General features: G+C 40.9%; 1 protein-coding gene across 2 annotated transcripts in view; it reads right to left on the reverse strand.

Annotated features, from left to right (window-relative positions):
• Positions 1–2,959: 2,959 nt before the first annotated feature.
• The window catches only part of LOC133557302 (kelch domain-containing protein 1-like), a 37,723-nt gene continuing 19,718 nt past the window's right edge, over positions 2,960–20,964 (reverse strand). For both annotated transcript variants that reach the window (XM_061907669.1, XM_061907667.1), the window contains exons 7-13: positions 16,013–16,087; positions 15,876–15,934; positions 15,697–15,809; positions 13,237–13,309; positions 9,580–9,664; positions 3,340–3,419; positions 2,960–3,242 (exon numbers count right to left, since the gene is read on the reverse strand). In XM_061907669.1, coding sequence (XP_061763653.1) covers positions 3,119–3,242; positions 3,340–3,419; positions 9,580–9,664; positions 13,237–13,309; positions 15,697–15,809; positions 15,876–15,934; positions 16,013–16,087 — 609 coding nt within the window. In that variant the 3' untranslated portion in view covers positions 2,960–3,118. The remainder of the gene's footprint in view (positions 3,243–3,339; positions 3,420–9,579; positions 9,665–13,236; positions 13,310–15,696; positions 15,810–15,875; positions 15,935–16,012; positions 16,088–20,964) is intronic.

Consider the following 20,964-nt stretch of genomic DNA (forward strand, 5'->3'; position numbering starts at 1 on the left):
GGGGTGAGGTACACCCCTTTGTCCACAACTGTGTGAGCAAATAGTCAAACAGTTTAAGAACAACCTTTCTCAAAGTGACATTGCAAGAAATTTAGGGATTTCAACATCTACGCTCCATAATATCATGAAAAGGTTCAGAGAATCTGGAGAAATCACTCCACGTAAGCGGCATGGCCGGAAACCAACATTGAATGACCGTGATCGTCGATCCCTCAGACGGCACTGTATCAAAAACCCACATCAATCTCTAAAGAATATCACCACATGGGCTCAGGAACACTTCAGAAATCCACTGTTAGTAACTACAGTTGGTCGCTACATCTGTAAGTGCAAGTTAAAACTCCAATATGCAAAGTGAAAGCCATTTATCAACAACACCCAGAAATGCCGGCGGCTTCTCTGGGCGCGAGATCATCTAAGATGGACTGATGCAAAGTGGAAAAGTGTTCTGTGGTCTGACGAGTCCACATTTTTAGAAAAATTTGACATCGTGTCATCCGGACCAAAGGGGAAGCGAACCATCCAGACTGTTATTGACGCAAAGTGTAAAAGCCAGCATGTGTGATGGTATGGGGGTGCATTAGTGCCCAGGGCATGGGTAACTTACACATCTGTGAAGGTACCATTAATGCTGAAAGGTACATACAGCTTTTGGAACAACATATGCTGCTGTCATTTTCATGGACGCCCCTGCTTATTTCAGCAAGACAATGCCAAGCCACATTCAACACGTGTTACAACAGCGTGGCTTGGTAAAAAAAAGAATGCGGGTACTTTCCTGGCCCGCCTGCAGTCCAGATTTGTCTCCCATGGAAAATGTGTGGCGCGTTATGAAGAGTAAAATAGGACAGCTGTTGAAGGACTGAAGCTCTACATAAAACAAGAATGGGAAAGAATTCCACTTTCAAAGCTTCAACAATTAGTTTCCTCAGTTCCCAAACGTTTATTGAGTGTTAAAAGAAAAGGTGATGTAACACAGTGGTGAACATGCCCTTTCCCAACTACTTCGGCACGTGTTGCAGCCATGAAATTCTAATTATTTGCAAAAAAAAAAAAAAGTTTATATTTCAAATATGTTGTCTTTGTAGCATATTCAACTGAATATGGCTTGAAAAGGATTTGCAAATCATTGTATTCTGTTTATATTTACATCCAACACAATTTCCCAACTCATATGGAAACGGGGTTTGTTACATTTTTGAGCCTTAATATGAGGATTATGATGTACAATTTTCAGAGGCTTAGTGATAAGATCCAGCATGTAGTTGTATTGTTAAGTGTGAAACAAGATCCATCCATCCATTTTCTACCCCCTTGTCCCTTTCGGCGTCGCTGGAGGCTCTCACACCCTGGACAAGTCACCACCGCATGGGGGAGGTATAGATCGGTTGGTAAAGGGGGCCAGCTTGAGGGTTCCAGGTTCGATCCCAGCTTCCGCCATCCTAGTCACTGCTGTTGTGTCCCTGGGCAAGACACTTTACCTGCTTTAAAGGGGAACATTATCACAATTTCAAAAGGGTTAAAAACAATAAAAATCAGTTCCCAGTGGCTTGTTGTATTTGACGTTTTTTCAAAATTTTACCGGTCTCGGAATATCCCTAAATAAAGCTTTAAAGTGCCTTATTTTCGCTATCTTCGAAACCACTATCCATTTCCCTGTGACATCACACAGTGCTGCCAATGTAAACAAACAATGGGAATACCACAGCAAGATATAGCGACATTAGCGCGGATTCAAACTCGGATTTCAGAGACTTAAGCGATTCAACAGATTACGCATGCATTGAAACAGATGGTTGGAGTATGAAAGTATTGAAGAAGAAACTGAAGCTATTGAGCGAATTCATAGTCATAGCATGGCCGAATAGCTGCGTTAGCATCGCCGGTAAAATGTGCGGACCAAACGATCAGGACTTTCGCATCTTTTGACACTGGAGCAACTTAAATCCGTCGATTGGTAAGTGTTTGTTTCGCATTAAATGTGGGTGGAAGGAAACTTGATATAGTTGCAAATGCATCTACAGGTTATCCATACATCTCTGTGCCATGTCTGTCTTAGCATCGCCGGTAAATAGCATGTTAGCATCGATTAGCTGGCAGTCAACATCAACAAAACTCACCTTTGTGATGTCGTTGACTTTATCGTTGCAAATGCATCTGCAGGTTATCCATACATCTCTGTGCCATGTCTGTCTTAGCATCGCCGGTCAAATGTGGAGACACTCTGGCACATTCAATGGGGGTCTGGTGGCAGACACTTTGGCATCTTGGGGCCAGTGGTGCAACTTGAATCCCTCCCTGTTAGTGTTGTTACACCCTCCGACAACACACCCACCAGGCATGATGTCTCCAAGGTTCCAAAAAATAGTCAAAAAAAACGGAAAATAACAGAGCTGAGACCCGCTGTTTGTAATGTGTTGAAAATTAAAATGGCGGGTGTGTTACCACGGCGACGTCACATTCTGACGTCATCACTTCCAGCGCGATAAACAGAAAGGCCTTTAATTCGCCAAAATTCACCCATTTAGAGTTCGGAAATCGGTTAAAAAAAAAAAAAAAAGGTATTTTTTCTGCACCATCAAGGTATATATTGACGCTTACATAGGTCTGCTGATAATGTTCCCCTTTAAATGTAACTCACATATTGGGTTTCACAAGAGAAAAAGTGCTATATAAATTCACCTCACAACGCACCTGCTGATAAATCTGCCAGTTTTCCGGCCTTTGTCGCCATCTGGTGGACTTGAAGCTTTACTACAGTTGCCACCCACACTGAACTGCTCATCTGCGCCAGACCACCACAATGTAGCCTACCAGGCATCTTTATGTATATGTATATGTATATGTATATGTATATATATATATATATATATATATATATATATATATATATATATATATATATATTTTCTTTTTTTCTTTCCCTTAATTCCTGAAATGAATCACTAAAACGCTTAAGTAGAACAAAATCAACAACTTTATTCAAAAAAACACTTGAGGTGAAAACATTTGGCGGATAAAACACAACACATTAAAAATAAGAACATTCACATCGGTTTAAAAACGGAGCACCGTTGGACGTTTTTTTTTTTTCTTTGACTCTCCCAAACGGGCGAGTTCAAGACGCCGCCGGCGAGAAGAAGGCCACCCTCTTCTCCACTTTGCGGCGCAGCTTCGCCGGCAACCAAGCCAGACGTGCGCCCAGTCGCTCAGAGTTCTTCCCCAGGGAGTCCACACACAACCTGGGGGCGGGGACAATAATCACACTGCCAGTGTGTGTGTGTGTGTGTGTGTGTGCTTCCTCCAACACAAGCCCCGCCCACTCCACCTGCAACATACCTGAAGAGGGAGTACGGCTGCGTCTGGAAGACTAAGACGTCTCGGCAGTGGTGCTTGGGCCGTGACATCAGCACGGTTACCTAGCAACGACAAGGCCATGATGTCACATGTGCCGGTTGAAGTAATCGGGACGGCGACAGGAAGTCCAAAAAAGGACTTCTAAAATTAGATCACTGCCTACTCCAGCCCGTGATACTTTTGAAGCTAAAAACACAATTTTTGACCACAGCAGGACTTCGAGTCCTAGTAGCTCCTTGGCATATTGTAAAAAAAACAAAAAAAATTACATGACACTAATTTGCAATGTTTTGTTAGTTTAGCGTATATTGACTGTCCAACTTTGTTTTGTCTGTGTTTTCTTCCCAAGAGCAGATTTGTCAGTGTTTTATTCCTAGGGGGCGCTAGAGCACAATTTTTATTTATTTATTTATTTTTTTTTATTAGATCACAATTTTCGCCAATCCTGATGTGTGTGTCCAGTTTGGTGAGTTTTGAAGCATTTTGAGGGGGTCAAATTACAGCAAAAATAGGCAAAAAAGACAAAACTTTTGTTTTGAAGGGGTTTTTGCCAACTTCCTGTTGATTTTTGCTAAAGGATGTCTGAGTATGGAATCTAGGTCTAAGTTAGACCTACATAGAGGTTTTTGTTTCATGTCTCTACGACATTCCTGACGGAAGTTACAAGCAGTTTTGTCTGTGTTTTTTCCTAGGGGGCGCTAGAGCGCAATTTTGAGTTTTAGATTGTTGATTAGATGGCAATTTTCACCAGTCCTGATGTGTGTGTTAAATTTGGTGAGTTTTGAAGCATTTTAAGGGGGTCAAATTACAGCTCAAAGAGGCAAAAATTACAAAACTTTTCTTTTGAAGGGGTTTTTGCCAACTTCCTGTTGATTTTTGCTTAAGGAAGCTAGAGTATGAAATCTAGGTCTAAGTCAGACCTACATAGAGGTTTTTGTTTCATGTCTCTACGACATTCCTAACGGAAGTTACAATCAGTTTTGTCTGTGTTTTTTCCTAGGGGGCGCTAGAGCACAATTTTGAATTTTGATTTGTTGATTAGACGGCAATTTTTGCTAATCCTGATGTGTGTGTTAAATTTGGTGAGTTTTGAATCATGTTAAGGGGGTCAAATTACAGCTGAAAACGCCAAAAATTACATTTTTTTTTAGAAACTTTTGTTTTGAAGGGGTTTTTGCCAACTTCCTGTTGATTTTTGCTGAAGGATGTCAATGTATGAAATCTAGGTCTAAGTCAGACCTACATAGAGGTTTTTGTTTCATGTCTCTACGACATTCCTAACGGAAGTTACAATCAGTTTTGTCTGTGTTTTTTCCTAGGGGGCGCTAGAGCACAATTTTGAATTTTGATTTGTTGATTAGACGGCAATTTTTGCTAATCCTGATGTGTGTGTTAAATTTGGTGAGTTTTGAATCATGTTAAGGGGGTCAAATTACAGCTGAAAACGCCAAAAATTACATTTTTTTTTAGAAACTTTTGTTTTGAAGGGGTTTTTGCCAACTTCCTGTTGATTTTTGCTGAAGGATGTCAATGTATGAAATCTAGGTCTAAGTCAGACCTACATAGAGGTTTATGTTTCATGTCTCTACAACATTCTTAACAGAAGTTTCAAGCAGTTTTATCTGTGTTTTTTCCTAGGGGGCGCTAGAGCGCAATTTTGAGTTTTGGTTTCTTGATTGGATTGCAATTTTTGCCAATTCTGATGTGTGTTAAATTTGGTGAGTTTTGAAGCATTTTAAGGGGGTCAAATTACAGCTCAAAGAGGCAAAAATTACAAAACTTTTCTTTTGAAGGGGTTTTTGCCAACTTCCTGTTGATTTTTGCTGAAGGATGTTAGTGTATGAAATCTAGGTCTAAGTCAGACCTACATAGAGGTTTTTGTTTCATGTCTTTACGACATTCCTAACGGAAGTTACAAGCAGTTTTGTCTGTTTTTTTCCTAGGGGGCGCTAGAGCGCAATTTTGAATTTTGTTTTTTTGATTAGTTGGCAATTTTTGCCAATCCTGATGTGTGTGTTAAATTTGGTGAGTTTTGAATCATTTTAAGGGGGTCAAATTACAGCTCAAAGAGGCAAAAATGACAAAACTTTTGTTTTGAAGGGGTTTTTGCCAACTTCCTGTTGATTTTTGCTAAAGGATGTCAGAGTATGAAATCCAGGTCTAAGTCAGACCTACATAGAGGTTTTTGTTTCATGTCTTTACGACATTCCTAACGGAAGTTACAAGCAGTTTTGTCTGTTTTTTTCCTAGGGGGCGCTAGAGCGCAATTTTGAATTTTGTTTTTTTGATTAGTTGGCAATTTTTGCCAATCCTGATGTGTGTGTTAAATTTGGTGAGTTTTGAATCATTTTAAGGGGGTCAAATTACAGCTCAAAGAGGCAAAAATGACAAAACTTTTGTTTTGAAGGGGTTTTTGCCAACTTCCTGTTGATTTTTGCTGAAGGATGTCAATGTATGAAATCTAGGTCTAAGTCAGACCTACATAGAGGTTTATGTTTCATGTCTCTACAACATTCTTAACAGAAGTTTCAAGCAGTTTTATCTGTGTTTTTTCCTAGGGGGCGCTAGAGCGCAATTTTGAGTTTTGGTTTCTTGATTGGATTGCAATTTTTGCCAATTCTGATGTGTGTTAAATTTGGTGAGTTTTGAAGCATTTTAAGGGGGTCAAATTACAGCTCAAAGAGGCAAAAATTACAAAACTTTTCTTTTGAAGGGGTTTTTGCCAACTTCCTGTTGATTTTTGCTGAAGGATGTTAGTGTATGAAATCTAGGTCTAAGTCAGACCTACATAGAGGTTTTTGTTTCATGTCTTTACGACATTCCTAACGGAAGTTACAAGCAGTTTTGTCTGTTTTTTTCCTAGGGGGCGCTAGAGCGCAATTTTGAATTTTGTTTTTTTGATTAGTTGGCAATTTTTGCCAATCCTGATGTGTGTGTTAAATTTGGTGAGTTTTGAATCATTTTAAGGGGGTCAAATTACAGCTCAAAGAGGCAAAAATGACAAAACTTTTGTTTTGAAGGGGTTTTTGCCAACTTCCTGTTGATTTTTGCTAAAGGATGTCAGAGTATGAAATCCAGGTCTAAGTCAGACCTACATAGAGGTTTTTGTTTCATGTCTTTACGACATTCCTAACGGAAGTTACAAGCAGTTTTGTCTGTTTTTTTCCTAGGGGGCGCTAGAGCGCAATTTTGAATTTTGTTTTTTTGATTAGTTGGCAATTTTTGCCAATCCTGATGTGTGTGTTAAATTTGGTGAGTTTTGAATCATTTTAAGGGGGTCAAATTACAGCTCAAAGAGGCAAAAATGACAAAACTTTTGTTTTGAAGGGGTTTTTGCCAACTTCCTGTTGATTTTTGCTAAAGGATGTCAGAGTATGAAATCCAGGTCTAAGTCAGACCTACATAGAGGTTTTTGTTTCATGTCTTTACGACATTCCTAACGGAAGTTACAAGCAGTTTTGTCTGTTTTTTTCCTAGGGGGCGCTAGAGCGCAATTTTGAATTTTGTTTTTTTGATTAGTTGGCAATTTTTGCCAATCCTGATGTGTGTGTTAAATTTGGTGAGTTTTGAATCATTTTAAGGGGGTCAAATTACAGCTCAAAGAGGCAAAAATGACAAAACTTTTGTTTTGAAGGGGTTTTTGCCAACTTCCTGTTGATTTTTGCTAAAGGATGTCAGAGTATGAAATCCAGGTCTAAGTCAGACCTACATAGAGGTTTTTGTTTCATGTCTTTACGACATTCCTAACGGAAGTTACAAGCAGTTTTGTCTGTTTTTTTCCTAGGGGGCGCTAGAGCGCAATTTTGAATTTTGTTTTTTTGATTAGTTGGCAATTTTTGCCAATCCTGATGTGTGTGTTAAATTTGGTGAGTTTTGAATCATTTTAAGGGGGTCAAATTACAGCTCAAAGAGGCAAAAATGACAAAACTTTTGTTTTGAAGGGGTTTTTGCCAACTTCCTGTTGATTTTTGCTAAAGGATGTCAGAGTATGAAATCCAGGTCTAAGTCAGACCTACATAGAGGGTTTCATTTCATGTCTCTACGACATTCCTAGCGGAAATTACAAGCAGTTTTGTCTGTGTTTTTTCCTAGGGGGCGCTAGAGCGCAATTTTGAATTTTGGTTTGTTGATTAGATTGCAATTTTCACCAGTCCTGATGTGTGTGTCCAGTTTGGTGAGTTTTGAAGCATGTTAAGGGGGTCAAATTACAGCTCAAAGAGGCAAAAAAATAAAAAAGTTTTCTTTTGAAGGGGTTGATTAACGTGGACCCCGACTTAAACAAGTTGAAAAACTTATTCGGGTGTTACCATTTAGTGGTCAATTGTACGGAATATGTACTGTACTGTGCAATCTACTAATAAAAGTATCAATCAATCAATGTTTCATGTCTCTACGACATTCCTAACGGAAGTTACAAGCAGTTTAGTCTGTGTTTTTTCCTAGGGGGCGTTAGAGCGCAATTTTGAGTTTTGGTTTGTTGAGTAAATTGCAATTTTTGCCAATCCTGATGTGTGTGTTAAATTTGGTGAGTTTTGAAGCATTTTAAGGGGGTCAAATTACAGCTCAAAAAGACCAAAATGACATTTTTTAGGAAACTTTTGTTTTGAAGGGGTTTTTTCCAACTTCCTGTTGATTTTTGCTAAAGGATGTCAGAGTATGAAATCTAGGTCTAAGTCAGACCTACATAGAGGTTTTTGTTTCATGTCTCTACGACATTCCTGACGGAAGTTACAAGCAGTTTTGTCTGTGTTTTTTCCTAGGGGGCGCTAGAGCGCAATTTCTAGTCTTGGTTTGTTGATTAGATTGCAATTTTTGCCAATCCTGATGTGTGTGGTAAATTTGGTGAGTTTTGAAGCATTTTAAGGGGGTCAAATTACAGCTCAAAGAGGCAAAAATTACAATACTTTTCTTTTGAAGGGGTTTTCGCCAACTTCCTGTTGATTTTTGCTGAAGGATGTCAGAGTATGAAATCTAGGTCTAAGTCAGACCTACATAGAGGTTTTTGTTTCATGTCTCTACGACATTCCTGACGGAAGTTACAAGCAGTTTTGTCTGTTTTTTCCTAGGGGGCGCTAGAGCGCAATTTCTAGTCTTGGTTTGTTGATTAGATTGCAATTTTTGCCAATCCTGATGTGTGTGGTAAATTTGGTGAGTTTTGAAGCATTTTAAGGGGGTCAAATTACAGCTCAAAGAGGCAAAAATTACAATACTTTTCTTTTGAAGGGGTTTTCGCCAACTTCCTGTTGATTTTTGCTGAAGGATGTCAGAGTATGAAATCTAGGTCTAAGTCAGACCTACATAGAGGTTTTTGTTTCATGTCTCTACGACATTCCTAACGGACGTTACAAGCAGTTTTGTCTGTGTTTTTTTCCTAGGGGGCGCTAGAGCGCAATTTTGAGTTTTAGTTTGTTGATTAGACGGCAATTTTCACCAGTCCTGATGTGTGTGTTAAATTTGGTGAGTTTTGAAGCATGTTAAGGGGGTCAAATTACAGCTCAAAGAGGCAAAAATTACAAAACTTTTCTTTTGAAGGGGTTTTTGCCAACTTCCTGTTGATTTTTGCTGAAGGATGTTAGTGTATGAAATCTAGGTCTAAGTCAGACCTACATAGAGGTTTTTGTTTCATGTCTTTACGACATTCCTAACGGAAGTTACAAGCAGTTTTGTCTGTTTTTTTCCTAGGGGGCGCTAGAGCGCAATTTTGAATTTTGTTTTTTTGATTAGTTGGCAATTTTTGCCAATCCTGATGTGTGTGTTAAATTTGGTGAGTTTTGAATCATTTTAAGGGGGTCAAATTACAGCTCAAAAAGACCAAAATGACATTTTTTAGGAAACTTTTGTTTTGAAGGGGTTTTTTCCAACTTCCTGTTGATTTTTGCTGAAGGATGTCAGAGTATGAAATCTAGGTCTAAGTCAGACCTACATAGAGGCTTTTGTTTCATGTCTCTGCGACATTCCAAACGGACGTTACAAGCAGTTTTGTCTGTTTTTTTCCTAGGGGGCGCTAGAGCGCAATTTTGAATTTTAGTTTGTTGATTAGACGGCAATTTTCACCAGTCCTGATGTGTGTGTTAAATTTGGTGAGTTTTGAAGCATGTTAAGGGGGTCAAATTACAGCTCAAAGAGGCGGCGGTACAATAATAATAACAATAAAAGCTTAGAAACACAATAGAGTCCTCTGTCCCAAAAGGGACATTCGGTCCCTAATAAAGGCTGACATACTGAATCCATGCGGACGGGCAGGTCGCTGCTTCCCCCAAAGACCACGACGTCGTCATCGCGCCCCCGGCAGGCTGTGTGGCACACCCTGGGGGACAGGGGAGGGGTGGAGGGCACGTTAGCACGTTAGCGGTATCACGACGCGCCGTATCGTCTCATCGTCGCTGGTCGAGCAGGACGTGCAACTTTCACTTTATCCGCTCCGGTTACACAACGCAAGGACGTGGGCTTTGTAACCATGGGAACCATTCTCTCACACCTGGTGCGTTGGTGCCAGGTAAGGAATGTCCCTCCAGGTGTTAAAAGTAAAGTAGCAATGGTGAAATTATTCTCTGCATTTGACTTATCACCCTTGATCACCCTGGGAGGTGAGGGGGAGCAGTGAGCAGCAGCGGTGGCCGCGCCTGGGAATCATTTATGGTGATTTAACCCCCAATTCCACCCTGTGATGCTGAGTGCCAAGCAGGGAGGTAATGGCTCCCATTTTTATAGTCTTTGGTATGACTCGGCCGGGATTTGAACTCACAACCTACCCATCTCAGGGCGGACACTCTAACCCAGGGGTCAACAACCTGGTAAGGACTAGATGAGTCGCCCGCTGGCCTGTTCTAAAAATAGCTCAAATAGCAGCACTTACCAGTGAGCCGCCTCAATTTTTTTAAATTGTATTTATTTACTAGCAAGCTGGTCTCGCTTTTTTTAATTCTAAGAGAGACAAAACTCAAATAGAATTTGAAAATCCAAGAACATTTTTGAAAGACTTGGTCTTCACTTGTTTAAATAAATTCATTTTTTTTTTTACTTCGCTTCTTATAACTTTCAGAAAGACAATTTTAGAGAAAAAAATACAACCTTAAAAATGTTTTTAGGATTGTTAAACACATTTACCTTTTAAATTCCTTCATTTTCTTTCCTGACAATTTAAATCAATGTTCAAGTAAATTGTTTTTTTTTTTTTATTGTAAAGAATAATAATTGTGAATTATGAATTATATTTATATAGCGCTTTTTCTCTAGTGACTCAAAGCGCTTTACATAGTGAAACCCAATATCTAAGTTCCATTTAAAGCAGTGTGGGTGGCACTGGGAGCAGGTGGGTAAAGTGCCTTGCCCAAGGACACAACGGCAGTAACTAGGATGGCACAAGCGGGAATCGAACCTGCAACCCTCAAGTTGCTGGCACGGCCACTCTACCAACCGAGCTAAATTTAAAATACATTTTAAATTTAATTCTTCATTTTAGTTTGTTTTTTCGCCCTGCGATGAGGTGGCGACTTGTCCAGGGTGTACCCCGCCTTCCGCCCGACTGTAGCTGAGATAGGCACCAGCGCCCCCCGCCACCCCAAAAGGGAATAAGCGGTAGAAAATGGATGGATAGATAGTTTGTTTTTTCGATGAAGAATATTTTTGAAATATTTCTTGAAGCTTGCTTTGATTAAAATTCCCCAAAAATATTCTGGCAAATCTAGAAAATCTGTAAAATCAAATTTAAATCTTATTTCAAAGTCTTTTGAATTTCTTTTTTAAAAATTTTTGTTCTGGAAAATCTAGAAGAAATAATGATGTCTTTGTTAGAAATATAGCTTGGTCCAATTTGTTATATATTCTAACAAAGTGCAGATTGGATTTCAACCTATTTAAAACATGTCATCAAAATTCTAAATTAATCTTAATCAGGAAAAATTACTAATGATGTTCCATAAATCCTTTTTTTCATTTTTTTTCAAAAAGATTCAAATTAGCTAGTTTTTCTCTTCATTTTTTTCCGGTTGAATTTTAAATAGTCGAAATTGAAGATAAACTATGTTTCAAAATTAAATTTATTTTTTTCGTGTTTTCTCCTCTTTTAAAAAGTTCAGTTAAGTGTTTTTTCATCATTTATTCTCTACGCTGGCGCCTATCTCAGCTACAATCGGGCGGAAGGCGGTGTACACTCTGGACAAGTCGCCTCTCATCGCAGGGCCAACACATAGACAGACAAAAAACCCTGTATGTCACTTCTTTAAAGTGGCCCTTTTAAACTCTACTGTTTATGTCGCCAAAATTCACCCATTTAGAGTTCGAAAATCGGTTAAAAAAATATATGGTCTTTTTTCTGCACCATCAAGGTATATATTGACGCTTACATAGGTCTGCTGATAATGTTCCCCTTTAACTTTAGAATTTGATGCCAGCAACACCTAACAAAGAAGTTGGGAAAGGTGGCAACAAATACTGATAAAGTTGAGGAATGCTCATCAAACACGTATTTGGAACATCCCACAGGTGTGCAGTCTAATTGGAAACAGGTGGGTGCCATGATTGGGTATAAAAACAGCTTCCCAAATCTTTCACAAGAAAGGATGGGGCGAGGTACACCCCTTTGTCCACAACTGCGTGAGCAAATAGTCAAACAGTTTAAGAACAACCTTTCTCAAAGTGCCATTGCAGGAAATTTAGGGATTTCAACATCTACGCTCCATAATATCATCAAAAGGTTCAGAGAATGTGGAGAAATCACTCCACGTAAGCAGCATGGCTGGAAACCAACATTGAATGACCGTGACCTTCCATCCCTGTATCAAAAACCGACATCAATCTCTAAAGGATATCACCACATGGGCTCAGGAACACTTCAGAAAACCACTGTCACTAAATACAGTTTGTCACTACATCCTTAAGTGCAAGTTAAAGCTCTACTATGCAAAGCGGAAGTAATTTATCAACAACATCCAGAAACGCCGCCGGCTTTTTCTGGGCCCGAGATCATCTAAGATGGACTGATGCAAAGTGGAAAAGTGTTCTGTGGTCTGACGAGTCCACACTTCAAATTGTTTTTGGAAATATTCGACATCGTGTCATCCGGACCATCCAGACTGTTTTCGACGCAAAGTTGAAAAGCCAGCATGTGTGATGGTATGGGGGTGCATTAGTGCCCAAGGCATGGGTAACTTACACATCTGTGAAGGCACCATTAATGCTGAAAGGTACAAACAGCTTTTGGAACAACATATGCTGCCATCTAAGCGCCGTCTTTTTCATGGACGCCCCTGCTTATTTCAGCAAGACAATGCCAAGCCACGTGTTACAACAGCGTGGCTTCGTACTAAAAGAGTCGGGTACTTTCCTGGCCCGCCTGGAGTCCAGACCTGTCTCCCATGGAAAATGTGTGAAGCGTAAAATAGGACAGCGGAGACCCCGGACTGTTGAAGGACTGAAGCTCTACATAAAACAAGAATGGGAAAGAATTCCACTTTCAAAGCTTCAACAATTAGTTTCCTCAGTTCCCAAACGTTTATTTAATGTCGTTAAAAGAAAAGGTGATGTAACACAGTGGTGAACATGCCCTTTCCCAACTACTTTGGCACGTGTTGTAGCCATGAAATTCTAAGTTAATTATTATTTGGAATAAAGTTTATGAGTTTGAACATGAAATATCTTGTTTTTGTAGCATATTCAACTGAATATGGCTTGAAAAGGATTTGCAAATCATTGTATTCTGTTTATATTTACATCTAACACAATTTCCCAACTCATAAGGAAACGGGGTTAGTAAATAAAGCGTGGGTTCCATTCTAACAACTGCCATGACTTACAGTAAAAGTGACGTCTGCTGAACTTTTCACGCATTGTTGGCATTCCAGAAAAAAAACAAAAATATGAAAGCTCGGCGCATCCTACCTGGGCTTGTCCTTGTGCGGGTGTGTTATCTCTCGCCACTCTCGTCTGAGCGTGTCAAACTGCCAGGCGTCGCCTGGAAACAATTGAGGGGAGAAAAAAAAAAAAGAAAAAAGTTGGTTTTCATGTTTTTCCAAGCCTTCAACTTTGCACAGGAAGTGATAAGCTGCGAGGACAGTCGCTTCATTAGGTACAAGAAGATTAGGCCTTTTGATACACTATCTTGCCAAAAGTATTTGGCCACCTGCCTTGACTCACATATGACCTTGAAGTGCCATCCCATTCCTAACCCTAAGGGTTCAATATGACTTTTTGCAGCTATTACAGCTCCAACTCTTCTGGGATAATGGCTGTCCACAAGGTTGCCGAGTGTGTTTATGAGGAATTGTCCGCCAGTCTTCCAAAAAGCACATAGGTGAGGTCACACATTGATGTTGGTGGAGAAGGTCTGGCTCTCAGTCTCCCTTCTAATTCATCTCAAAAATGTTATGTCGGGTTCAGGTCAGGACTCTGTGCAGGCCAGTCAAGTTCATAGAATAGAATAGAAAGTACTTTATTGATCCACAGCAGACTGTCATTCATGTCTTGCTTTGTGCACTGGTGCCATGGATTTATTCACATGGACCCCGACTTAAACGGGTGCTACCATTTAGTGGTCAATTGTACAAAATATGTACTGTATAAATCAATCACTGTTTATTTATTCGGCCCTAAATCACAAGTGTCTCAAAGGGCTGCACAAACCACAACGACATCCTCGGTTCAGAGCCCACATAGGGGCAAGGAAAAACTCACCCCAGTGGGACCTCGGTGACAGTGACGACTATGAGAAACCTTGGAGAGGACCGCATATGTGATACTAATACAAGTTTCAATCAATCAGTCATGTCGGAAGAGGAAGGGGCCCGCTCCAAGCATGGAATCGTCCAAAATATTTCGGTATCCGGGAGCATTCAAAGTTCCTTTCACTGGAACTAAGGGGCCAAGCCCAACTCCTGAACCCCACACCATAATTCCTCCTCCACCAAATTTCACCCTCAGCACAATGCAGTCCAAAATGTAGCGTTCTCCTGGCAAGCTCCAAACCCAGACTGGTCCTTCAGATTGTCAGATGGAAAAGCATGTGTGTGTAACGCCCAGTGGCGATATCCTTTACACCAGTGGTCCCCAACAGTTATGTAGCTGCTTGAAAATTTGTCCCACGGACCTGGTGGGGAAGGGGGTGTTTCTTCATGAAGTGGATTATATTTATATAGCGCTTTTTCTATAGTGACTCAAAGCGCTTCACATAGTGAAACCCAATATCTAAGTTCCATTTAAAGCAGTGTGGGCGGCACTGGGAGCGGGTGGGTAAAGTGTCTTGCCCAAGGACACAACGGCAGTGACTAGGATGGCGGAGGCGGGGATCGAACCTGCAACCCTCAAGTTGCTGGCACGGCCGCTCTACCAACCGAGCTATGCCGCCCCTAAAGATATACAATCATGTGTGCTTACAGACTGCATCCCTGTATTGATCTATATTCATATATGATGTACATAGTGTTTTTTATGTTGATTTAATAATTTAAAAAAAATATATATATATATCTATTATTTCTTGTGCGGCCCGGTACCAATTGGTCCGCTGACCGGTGGTTGGGGACCACTGCATCCCACGCTTTACATTGGACTTCGTGATTTATGGCTTAGATTCAGCTGCACGGCCATGGAAACCCATTCCTTGAAGCTCTCTGCGTGCTGTACGTGGGCTAATTGGAAGGTCACATAATAATGGATTAGATTTATATCGCGCTTTTCTATTGTTAGATAATTAAAGCGCTCACAGAGAAGTGGGAACCCATCATTCATTCACACCTGGTGGTGGTAAGCTACATCTGTAGCCACAGCTGCCCTGGGGTGGACTGATGAAAGCATGGCTGCCAGTTTGGCCCCTCCAACCACCATTCATTCACCAGTGTGAGCGGCACCGGGGGCAAGGGTGAAGTGTCCTGCCCAAGGACACAACGGCAGCGATTTGGATGTCAATAGGTGGGAAGTGAACCTGCAACCCTCAGGTTTCTGGCACAGCCGCTCTACCCACTACGCCATGCCGCCCCTTGAAGTTTGGAGCTCTGTAGCAACTGACTGTGCGGAAAGTCTTTCACTTTGCTGACCTGTCAGTTTACGTTGCCTACCACTTGGTGGCTGGGTTGCTGTTGTTCCCCAAACTTTTCACTTTTCTTATAATGGAATATTTTGGAGCGAGGAAAATACACGGCCGGATTTGTTGCACAGGTGGCATCCTGTGACAGTTCCACGCTGGAAATCACCGAGAGCGGCCGGTTCTTTCAGAAATGTTTGTAGAAACCGTCTCCATGCCTAAGTGCTTGATTCGATACACCGGGCCAAGTGATTCTAGGACATTTGGAACGGGCTGGCCTAATGGTTTTGGCGACATGGTGCAAGAAGTGAGGCGCCACTTACTGAGGGTGCTGCCGTCCACGCCCAGGCCGCCAAACACCAGGAGGGTGTGCTGGGAGGTGGGCGTCATGGTGTGCACGGAGCGGCCCATGGGCGCGCACGACGAGGAGAGGTCACTGATAACGAGGTAAAGGGTCAAGAACATGCCGACGTGTCAAAGTGCAGCCACTGAGCAGGGTTACAATTGAGTCCAGGTCCACTGGTCCAGGTCCAGACAAAAGAGGTCCAACTCGGCTCTTTCCTGCAGAACATGGGAAAGGCCACAGGAAACGGTTTGGTTATACAGATCTTTGTCACTGGTGCATGATGGGAGTCTCACCACGCCGCCACACACGTAACCTTTGCTCCCCAACACGCTGCTGGCGTGGCAGCCTCGGTGGGACGGTGCCGGACCCTGTGGACCAGGAGCAGACTTTAGGACCGCCCACAACTGCAACGCTCTTAGTTTCAGGTGCAAAAATATGGATTTTCACTGTAATGGTTAAAGGGGAACATTATCAGCAGACCTATGTAAGCGTCAATATATACCTTGATGGTGCATCTATTTTTTTTAACCGATTTCCGAACTCTAAATGGGTGAATTTGGGCGAATTAAACGCCTTTCTGTTTATCACGCTGGAGGCGAGGTAACACACCCACCATTTTCATTTTCAACACATTACAAACACCGGGTCTCAGCTCTGTTATTTTCCGTTTTTTGGACTTTTTTTTGGAACCTTGGAGACATCATGCCTCGTCGGTGTGTTGTCGGAGGGTGTAACAACACTAACAGGGAGGGATTCAAGTTGCACCACTGGCCCGAAGATGCCAAAGTGTCTTCCACCAGACCCCCATTGAATGTGCCAGAGTGTCTCCACATTTTACCGGCGATGACAGACATGGCACAGAGATGTATGGATAACCTGCAGATGCATTTGCAACGATAGTCAACGAAATCACAAAGGTGAGTTTTGTTGATGTTGACTGCCAGCTAATCGATGCTAACATGCTACGCTAATCGATACTAACATGCTATTTACCGGCGGTGCTAAAGCAGACATGGCACAGAGATGTATGGATAACCTGCAAATGCATTTACAACGATAGTCAACGAAATCACAAAGGTGAGTTTTGTTGACGTTGACTGCCAGCTAATCGATGCTAATATGCTATTTACCGGCGATGCTAAGGCAGACATGGCACAGAGATGTATGGATAACCTGCAGATGCATTTGCAACGATAGTCAACGAAATCACAAAGGTGAGTTTTGTTGATGTTGACTGCCAGCTAATCGATGCTAACATGCTACGCCAATCGATGCTAACATGCTATTTACCAGCGATGCTAAAGCAGACATGGCACAGAGATGTATGGATAACCTGCAGATGCATTTGCAACGATAGTCAACGAAATCACAAAGGTGAGTTTTGTTGATGTTGACTGCCAGCTAATCGATGCTAATATGCTATTTACCGGCGATGCTAAGGCAGACATGGCACAGAGATGTATGGATAACCGCAACGATAGTCAACGAAATCACAAAGGTGAGTTTTGTTGATGTTGACTGCCAGCTAATCGATGCTAGCATGCTACGCCAATCGATGCTAACATGCTATTTACCAGCGATGCTAAAGCAGACATGGCACAGAGATGTATGGATAACCTGCAGATGCATTTGCAACGATTAAGTCAACGAAATCACAAAAGGTGAGTTTTGTTGATGTTAACTGCCAGCTAATCGATGCTAACATGCTATTTACCGGCGATGCTAAGGCAGACATGGCACAGATGTATGGATAACCTGCAGATGCATTTGCAACTATATTACGTTTCCTCCCACCCACATTTAATGCGAAACAAACACTTACCAATCGACGGATTTAAGTTAATCCAGTGTCAAAAGATGCGAAAATCCTGATCGTTTGGTCCGCACATTTTAACAGCGATGCTAACGCAGCTATTCGGCCATGCTATGGCTATTCGCTCAATAGCTTCAGTTTCTTCTTCAATACTTTCATACTCCAACCATCTGTTTCAATACATGCTTAATCTGTTGAATCGCATAAGTCGCTGAAATCCGAGTTTGAATCCGAGCTAATGTCGCTATATCTTGCTGTGCTATTCCCATTGTTTGTTTACATTGGCAGCACTGTGTGACGTCACAGGGAAATGGCCAGTGTCTTCGCAGAGAGCCGAAAATAAGGCACTTTAAAGCTTTATTTAGGGATATTCCCAGACCGGTAAAATTTTGAAAAAAAATTCAAAAAATGGGAACTGATTTTTATTGTTTTTAACCCTTTTGAAATTGTGATAATGTTCCCCTTTAACACCAGACCTGCGGCCCGTTATGCTTTTCAATCAGGCCCGCCGGACATTCCCCCGAAATTTTTTTCGATCTTCAATATGGAAATTATAGCTGCCATTTTGGTGTGCAGTGAGGTTTTCAAATTACCGTAAGTCTTGAACTATACAAAGTATTTCAATGGTTGAAATCTGCTCTTTTGCATGATACACTAGTTACAATAGTAATCTAATTAGTTACTATGCTAATCTAATTAGTTACTGTGGTAATCTAAGTCACGGCAGCTCAGACAAGGCATCAAGCAGTGTGGGTGGTTTTACTACAAAGTTCTAAAGCTTAATAATGTATCAGATTATAAGTGGGTTTTTTTTTTTACCCTTCACTTTCATATTTCGATGTTTTGTTGCATTTTTGTTGCATTGTTTGATTGTAAAATATGTTGATCGAGGTGGTGTGACGTTCATATGTTAATATTCAGTGTTTTATCGTTCATAGTTTATATTGTAAATACCACATACTTTATTTTTATGTACATTCTGGGTGTCTTATTCAGTAAAAAAAAAAGTAAAATAACATTCTGTTTTTTTAAGACAGTCCCTCATAAGTTTTTTTTAGCATTCAATCAGACATTATTGTGGGTTTTTGTATTCCTAAAAATCAGATAAACCGGCCCTCAGACACATTTTTTTCTCTAATTCAGCTGGTAATCAGTATTAAAAATAACGTTAAAAATATAAAACATTTTAATCCATCCATCCTTTTTTTCTACCACACCTGTTCAAGAAGTCGCATCAATGGTATGAAGTATTTTATTTATTATTGGTTCGCTTCAGAATAAAAACGTTATAAAACAACAATAAGACTTATTATACTCTAAAAATGTTGGTCTTACTTAAAAATGCATACATTTTGTTGTTTTTTTCAGTGATAAAATATATTATATGGCTCTCACGGTAATACACTTTAAAATATTTGGCTTCAATGGCTCTCTCAGCCAAAAAGGTTCCCGACCCCTGCTTTAGCCACACAAACACAAGGTGATTCCTTGTTTAAAATTCCTGGAGGTGAAACGTTACTATGGATCAGAGCGCGGTCAAGAGAACATGGATCCCGACCACGTGTCAACCAGTAGGTTTCGGTGAGAAAATTGTGGTTGAAAAGTCAGCAAAAGCTGAGCTTGTGCCGTCCATAGCTGCCGTCAACACACCTGTGGAGACACCCTTCCGACTATCAGGTACTATTAAACTCACTAAAACACTAGCAACACAATAGAAAGATAAGGGATTTCCCAGAATTATCCTAGTAAATGTGTCTATAGACTCCTGTGGATGTACTACCAGTGTTCAGTTCTACATGGTAGTGTGCTGGGTGTGGCAGTACATCTAAGAAGGACAGCTCCAGACTTGAGAAACTGATCAGGCAGGCCGGTTCTACAATGGGAATGAAACTGGACTCACTGGTGAGGGTGGCAGAGAAGAGGACTGTTGACAAACGAATGATGCCAGTCACCCTCTGCATAGCATTATCAGTAGCCAGAGGAGCCTGTTCAGTTCTAGACTGCTTCATCCCAAGTGCAGGACTAATAGACGCAAAAACTCCTTTGTCCCACACGCCATTAGACTGTACAACTCCCCTCTGGGGAGGGGCGCAGGGGGCACTAGGATGACAGGGGATGCAAAACAATAACAGTGCAATACGTTTTCATAACATGGTCACTACTGCCTACTTTGTCTTGTTATATTCTTATTTTACTGTTATATTATTCCCATTGTTGATTTTTATTTTTTATTCTTATTGTAATATTTCTCTATTTTGTTTCCATTTAAACCCCCATTATTTACTTTTTTTTAAGTTGATCTCAACTCTGTGCACTGCTGCAGGAATTTTTTTTTTCCTGAAGGAACTCTTGAAGGAATCAATAAAGTACTATCTATCTATAAACATCGGAATCCGTCCCAATGCAATCGCGTTTTTTTTCTTCAAGTCCGTCGCTATCAATATCCTCAAACACGAATCTTTCATCCTCGCTCAAATTAAATGGGGAAATTGTGGTTTTCTCGGTCCGAATAGCACTCCCATTATAAACAATATGAATATGTGAGGAGCCATCCAACCTGTGAGAGGCAGGGCTTTTCTCTAAGCAACGAAAGTTGTGAACTTTATCATCGATGTTCTCTACTAAATCCTTTCAGCAAAAATATGGCAATATCGCAAAATGATGAAGTATGACACATAGAATGGACCTGCTATCCCCGTTTAAATATGAACATCTCATTTCAGTAGGCCTTTAATGCTTTAAAATATAATATCCGATTTTGTCGGTATCAAAAAGTAAAATGTATGAATTTTCAAACCGCCGCTGTACAGAGTGGTACACGGACGTAGGGAGAAGTACAGAGCAGTTGTGTCTTCCAGTCTCCCATTTTCCCAGGAGACTCCCCAATTTCAGTGCCCCTCCTGAAAATCTCCTAAACCAGGGGTCGGGAACCTTTTTGGCTGAGAGAGCCATGAAAGCCAAATATTTCAAAATGTATTTCCTTGAGAGCCATATCATATATAAAAAGCGCACCCCGTGGTTTACAGAAGAAACTAGAGTTCAGAAATTATTATGCAGAAAGCTGGAACGCAAATGGCGCACGACTAAACTTGAGGTGCACCATCAAGCATTTAGTGATGGTTTAATAACTTATAAACGCATGCTTACCTTAGCTAAAGCTAATTATTACTCAAATCTCATCCACCGTAATAAAAACGATCCTAAATTTTTGTTTAGTACGGTAGCATCGCTAACCCAACAAGGGACTCCTTCCAGTAGCTCCACCCACTCAGCTGATGACTTTATGCAATTCTTTAGTAAGAAAATTGAAGTCATTAGAAAGGAGATTAAAGACAATGCGTCCCAGCTACAACGGGGTTCTATTAACACTGACACGATTGTATATACGGCGGATACTGCCCTCCAAAATAGTTTCTCTCGTTTTGAGGAAAT

The sequence above is a fragment of the Nerophis ophidion genome, linkage group LG08, assembly GCF_033978795.1.
Source record: "Nerophis ophidion isolate RoL-2023_Sa linkage group LG08, RoL_Noph_v1.0, whole genome shotgun sequence".
Lineage (NCBI taxonomy): Eukaryota > Metazoa > Chordata > Actinopteri > Syngnathiformes > Syngnathidae > Nerophis > Nerophis ophidion.